The sequence below is a fragment of the Rhinopithecus bieti genome, unplaced genomic scaffold, assembly GCF_001698545.2.
Source record: "Rhinopithecus bieti isolate Rb0 unplaced genomic scaffold, ASM169854v2 scaffold_16234, whole genome shotgun sequence".
NCBI lineage: Eukaryota > Metazoa > Chordata > Mammalia > Primates > Cercopithecidae > Rhinopithecus > Rhinopithecus bieti.
This window is the reverse complement of record NW_016808946.1, coordinates 1,630,553-1,636,872: the sequence shown is the minus strand read 5'-3', so window position 1 is coordinate 1,636,872 and position 6,320 is coordinate 1,630,553. Positions and strand designations below refer to the sequence as shown.

The 6,320-nt window shown below is 45.0% G+C and overlaps 1 protein-coding gene across 2 annotated transcripts in view; it reads left to right on the top strand.

Moving 5' to 3' along the window:
• Nucleotides 1-5,436, top strand: part of MTOR (mechanistic target of rapamycin kinase) — a 151,146-nt gene extending 145,710 nt beyond the window's left edge. For both annotated transcript variants that reach the window (XM_017887986.1, XM_017887985.1), the window contains exons 54-57: nucleotides 1,921-2,001; nucleotides 2,282-2,362; nucleotides 3,720-3,825; nucleotides 4,487-5,436. In XM_017887986.1, the coding sequence (XP_017743475.1) occupies nucleotides 1,921-2,001; nucleotides 2,282-2,362; nucleotides 3,720-3,825; nucleotides 4,487-4,502 (284 nt within the window). In that variant the 3' untranslated portion in view covers nucleotides 4,503-5,436. The remainder of the gene's footprint in view (nucleotides 1-1,920; nucleotides 2,002-2,281; nucleotides 2,363-3,719; nucleotides 3,826-4,486) is intronic.
• The last annotated feature ends 884 nt before the right edge of the window (nucleotides 5,437-6,320 follow it).

Below are 6,320 nucleotides of genomic sequence, written 5' to 3'. Positions count from 1 at the left end.
AAAAAAAAAAAAAAAAAAAAAAAAAAAAAAAAAAAAAAAAGAAGGCTGTGGAGATTCAGGAAAGGGGACTTCACTGTGAACCGTAGCTGCCAAGAGAGCACTTGGGTTGGTGGCATCTAATCATCACTTCACCTGACAAAGGATAATTTTTCTTTTTTTTTTTTTCCCTTGAGACAGTCTTGCTCTGTCACCCAGGCTGGAGTATGGTGGCGCAATCTCGGCTCACTTCAACCTCCGCCTCCCGAGTTCAAGCAATTTTCCTGCCTTAGTCTCCCAAGTAGCTGGGATTACAGGCATGTGTCACCACGCTCAGCTAATATTTTTTGAATTTTTAGTAGAGATGAGGTTTCACCATGTTAGCCAGGCTGGTTTCAAACTCCTGATCTCAAGTGATCTGCCTGCATTGGCCTCCCAAAGTGCTGGGATTACAGGCATGAGCCACCCTGCCCTGCCAAGGGTAATTTATCATTATTAGATGAATGGACTCTGATGAGTAGAAAGCAAAAGGGTGTTTCAGGCAAGAAATTGGGATACTGGGTTATAATGTCATACATGGACACTGTGACAGGATTTGTGAATGCCTGAATCACCAGGCTTATAGGACCCACGGTCTCGGGGGTAGCTTATACCGGTGGCTGGTCTCAAACGAAGTGTGCTGAGACTTACTGGTTTCATTCTCAGGGCCCACCTCCCTAACACATTCTTAAGTGTCTACTATATGCTGCCTGTAGCGTACAGAAGGGAACGAGAACAGCCAGTTCTGCTGGCACCAGATGGTGGATTTGGTTGTTTAGCTTAAAAGTTAAATTCCATCTGGGTGTTGTGGTGCACACCTGTAAGCCCAGCAGGAGGAGCACTTGAGCCCGGGAGTTTGAGACTAGCCTGGGCAACACAGCAAGACCCTGTCTCAAAAAAAAACTTCCAATGGATCATTAATAGAAGTACAACTATCACCCGGGTGCGGTGGTTCATGCCTATAATCCCAGTACTTTGGGGGGCCCAGGCAGGCTGAGGTCAAGAGTTTGAGACCAGCTTGACTAACATGGAGAAACCCCATCTCTACTAAAAATACAAAATAAGCCGGCCATGGTAGCGCATACCTGTAATCCCAGCTCCTCGGAAGGCAGGAGAATCGCTTGAATCCGGGAGGCAGAGGTTGCAGTGAGCCAAGATTGCGCCATTGCACTCCAGCCTGGGCAATAAGAGTGAAACTCCATCTCAAAAAAAAAAAAAAGAAGTATAATTATCACTACCTTCATTCAGAAGGTCTGTGATGTACAAGGACAGCATTCAAAAAACTTCATAATTCTGATTTCAGACTCCTGCTAAAAGCCATAATCAGTGGAGGGTGAACCTAACACCTGAAGACTTTTTCTACCCAGAGTTGATATGAAAATTCCTCCAAGGAATAACATTTCAGCCTTGTGTGTGATACATTCCAAAGTTAATTTTCTTTATCAGTTTTTGTCCAAACACATTTTGTCATGAGGCTTTTGACCTGTGTTCCTGTTCCTATTCCTATGAGTTTATTTTGTTAATGCAATTTGCCTGAAAATCCATGTTTCAATTCTGATAAGCACCAGCTTTTTTTCAATAATTATTAACTCACATTTGAAAATGGCTTTATAGATAATTTTTTTTTTTTTTTTTTTTTTTGCAAATGGGGTCTCAGGCTGGTCTTGAACTCAGCTACTCAAGTGATCCTTCCACCTCAGCCTCTTGAGTAGCTGGGATTACAGTTGTGTCCAGCTTAAAACTTTGAAATACGTAAAGAGTAACATAAAATTTTCCTTCTCTTTTCCCCTTTAGGGTGGGTAGGGCAGGCGTTAAAGGAACAGAGTGTGTAGAGAATTAGATGCTAACACCAACAGTGGCTTTTTGGTGTTTGAATTTTCTGTTAATTGATTTCTTTTCCCATAGAAATTTTGGACGGTGTGGAACTTGGGGAGCCAGCCCATAAGAAAACGGGGACCACAGTGCCAGAATCGATTCATTCTTTCAGTAAGTCCAGCCTCCGAGGCACTGCACCAGTGACTAGCTCATTAAGAAAACAGCAGCTGTGTTAGACCCTGAGAAGGGCCAACAAGAGGAAGCAACAAAACTGCCTTGAGCAGAAAAGGTTCCATGGATTTCTCGTTATATTCCGAGGACGAAGATGAGCACGGAGGAAGGATTGCTCAGCACTTACTTACAGAAGTGAATGTTTGAGAAAACAGGGCACCCATTGAGCCTGTTGTATTGCTCCCATTCTTACTGTTATTTCTACTTTTGTGTATTCCAGTTGGAGACGGTTTGGTGAAACCAGAGGCCCTAAATAAGAAAGCTATTCAGATTATTAACAGGGTTCGAGATAAGCTCACTGGTGAGTGTGTCATCTGTTTACTTAAAGGGGACATAAGGCCGGGCGCGGTGGCTCACGCCTGTAATCCCAGCACTTTGGGAGGCCGAGGCGGGCGGATCACGAGGTCAGGAGATCGAGACCATCCTGGCTAACACGGTGAAACCCTGTCTCTACTAAAAATACAAAAAATGAGCTGGGCGAGATGGCGGGCGCCTGTAGTCCCAGCTATTTGGGAGGCTGAGGCAGGAGAATGGTGTGAACCTGGGAGGTGGAGTTTGCAGTGAGCCGAGATCGCGCCATTGCACTCCAGCCTGGGCGACAGAGTGAGACTCCGTCTCAAAAAAAAAGGGGGGGGACATAAAATCTGAGCACACTTTCCTCTCTCTGAGTGATGGTCAGCCCCATGTCCAGTAGTATTAGTGAGGAGCTTTGGCACCATGCAGCTGACAAAGAATGTCTTTGAAGTCATCAGTTAAACATTGTCTCTTATTCTTTTTTCTGATGACTAATAACAGTACTTAATGGTTAACTTCATTTAACTCAGGAGGTGAACAAATTTCTATTGGGTCCAAAATCAGCCAAATTCAGGGAAGTATTTTTTAATCATGTCTTTTTTTTTTTTTTTTTTTTTTTTTTTTTTTTTTTTTTTTTTGAGACAGTTTGCTCTTATTGCCCAGTCTGTAGTCCACTGGCTCCATCTTGGGTCACTGCAACCTCCACCTCCCAGGTTCAAGCAATTCTCCTGCCTCAGCCTCCCCAATAGCTGGGATTACAGGCGCCCCCCCCACCACACCCAGCTAATTTTTTGTATTTTTAGTAGAGATGAGGTTTCACCATGTTGGGCAGGCTGGACTCAAACTCTTGACCTCAAGTGATCCACCCACCTCGGCCTCCCAAAGTGCTGGGATTACAGGCATGACCCACCAAGCCCAGCCAAATTTTTCTCTTTTTTTGAGACAGGGTCTTGCTCTGTCACCCAGGCTGGAGTGCAGTGATGCCATCTTGGCCCAGTGCAACCTCCACCTTCTGGGTTCAAGCAATTCTCCTGCCTCAGGCTCCCAAGTAGCTGGGACTACAGGCCTGCGCCACCACACTCAGCTAATTTTCTATTTTTAGTAGAGACAGTGTTTTACCATGTTGGCCAGGCTGGTCTTGAACTCCTGACCTCAGGTGATCCACCTGCCTCAGCCTCCCAAAGTGCTGGGATTACAGGCGTAAGCCACCGCACCTGGCTGAATTTTTCAAATCCAACTATGATACATCCTTCATCTTCATGTCTGAGGATAAGCTGTTGGTATGGACAGTTAAGCCAACAGGGAAGAAGAAGTGCAGCGATTGCCAGGAAGAGAGTGAAATGTTTTTGTTGCTCCTGTGCTAGGTCGGGACTTCTCTCATGATGACACTTTGGATGTTCCAACACAAGTTGAGCTGCTCATCAAACAAGCGACATCCCATGAAAACCTCTGCCAGTGCTATATTGGCTGGTGAGTGGGGCTCTCAAAGTGACTTTGTTAAAATAAGCAATCAGAACCCAAGCCTAGGCCCCAAAGCCAGGGTAGCAAAAAGAGATTTGGTGGTGTATCTGTAAAGGGCAGTTAGAGCTCAAATCTCTTTAAAAGTTCATATTTATTGCATGTGCTCATTGTTATAAAACAATTGAGAAATATGGATGCATATTTGGAAGGCAAAGACTAAAATTACATTAAGATAAGTGGTTTAGGAGAACAGGCAAGGGTTGTTTGTGAGGCGTTCCTTTCGGGTTTTGCTGTCAGTCCATTGCAGAGATACAGGAAGGGCAAAGGAAAGAAAAAGCTAGAGCAGTGACAGAAGGAAATGAAAAGACAGATTTATGATCTGGGAGCCTAACCTCACGGACCACTCTGGGGTGTGCTTGATTAATTGCCCGAGGCATGCTTGAAGGCAGAAACTTGAGAGAGCAGATGCTGGGGTAGTGTCCTTGCAGGACCTCGGTGGGCAGTAGCCTTGACTGGAAATGATGAGCGTGTCCCATGCAATTAGCTGTGGGAGAGCTCAGGGAATACCCTGGGGTTGTCAGACCTTGGCCTTTTCATTTTCAAGTTATCTGTGTAAAGCTTTGAAGAAGCTCAAATTATTAAAATATTCCTTTTCTTTCTGCCTTCTTAGGTGCCCTTTCTGGTAACTGGAGGCCCAGATGTGACTGTCACGTTTTTTCTGAGGCTTTTTTACTTTAGTAAATGCTTCCACTAAACTGAAACCATGGTGAGAAAGTTTGACTTTGTTAAATATTTTGAAATGTAAATGAAAAGAACTACTGTATATTAAAAGTTGGTTTGAACCAACTTTCTAGCTGCTGTTGAAGAATATATTGTCAGAAACACAAGGCTTGATTTGGTTCCCAGGACAGTGAAACACAGTAATACCACGTAAATCAAGCCATTCATTTTGGGGAACAGAAGATCCATAACTTTAGAAATACGGGTTTTGACTTAACTCACAAGAGAACTCATCACAAGTACTTGCTGATGGAAGAATGACCTAGTTGCTCCTCTCAACATGGGTACAGCAAACTCAGCACAGCCAAGAAGCCTCAGGTCATGGAGGACATGGATTAGGATCCTAGACTGTAAAGACACAGAAGATGCCAACCTCACCCCTGCCACCTATCCCAAGACCTCACTGGTCTGCGGACAGCAGCAGAAATGTTTGCAAGATAGGCCAAAATGAGTTTTACAAAAGGTCTCTCTTCCATCAGACCCAGTGATGCTGCGACTCACGCTTCAATCCAAGACCTGACCGCTAGTAGGGAGGTTTATTCAGATCACTGGCGGCCTCGGCTGAGCAGATGCACAGAGGGGATCACTGCACAGTGGGACCACCCTCACTGGCCTTCTGCAGCAGGGTTCTGGGATGATTTCAGTGGTCAGAATGCTCTAGAAAACAGAAATACTATCATGGAAGTGCTGAACACAGGGAAGGTCTGGTACATATTGCGAATTATGAGCAGAACAAATACTCAACTAAATGCACAAAATATAAAGTGTAGCCATGTCTAGACACCAGGTTGTATCGGAATAATTTTTGTGCCAATAAATGACATCAGAATTTTAAACATACGTATATGAGTGGCTTTTTAGTCGTAATTTTGATCAGTTCAAAAAGGAAGCATTTACTCTTTCAGCAGTCAGCTTTTAGTAAGCACTCTGTAGTAGGGATGACAGAGGACAGAAGGGTGTACATGATGTGGTCCCTTTCCTCAGACTGTTCCCAGGCCAGACAGGTGGAGACAGCATGCCACTGAAGTGAACAGAACTTACCCCGGCCAAGTGCTGAGAAGAGGTGTGTATGGGCCACAGGTAGGAGCACAAATTCCACCGGGTGAGCCTGGAAAGCCTCATAGAAAGGGGGATGTTTGGCATGGCTCTTAAAAAGGAGTGGGAGTCTGTCAGATGAACCAAGGGGGGACATTCTCAGCAGAAAAGGAAGTGTGAGGCACTGCTGTGAAAGCATGGTATCCACAGCAGTAGCAAGTATCACTTGGACCATAAGAAATTGCAGGTACGTGGACCATTTTTAACATACAAAACTGGCATTTTCTTATGGCTGCACCTCATAGTTCAGCATATCTGGCTCAGTGGTCAGTGGGGAATAAAGGGAGTAACAGGAAAATAATAGGAGCTAAAGGAGGCACGGAAGTAGCACAGGGCCAGACCGGGGCCTCCATCAGTTCAGCAGCAAGGATTATGAACCTGATGCTGTGAAGTTTTAAAACGGAGTCGTATCTGAGTGGTGTTTTTTGTTTTTGTTTTCACTGGAGACTGGGTCTCGCTCTGTCACCCAGGCTGGACTGCAGTGGCACAATCATGGCTCACTGCAGCCTCAGCCCCATGGGCTCAGGTGATCTTCCTGCCTCAGCCTCCCAAGTAGCTGGGACTACAGATGTGCAGCTCCCCACCCAGCTAATTTTTGTATTTTTTGTAGACAATGGGGTTTTGCCATC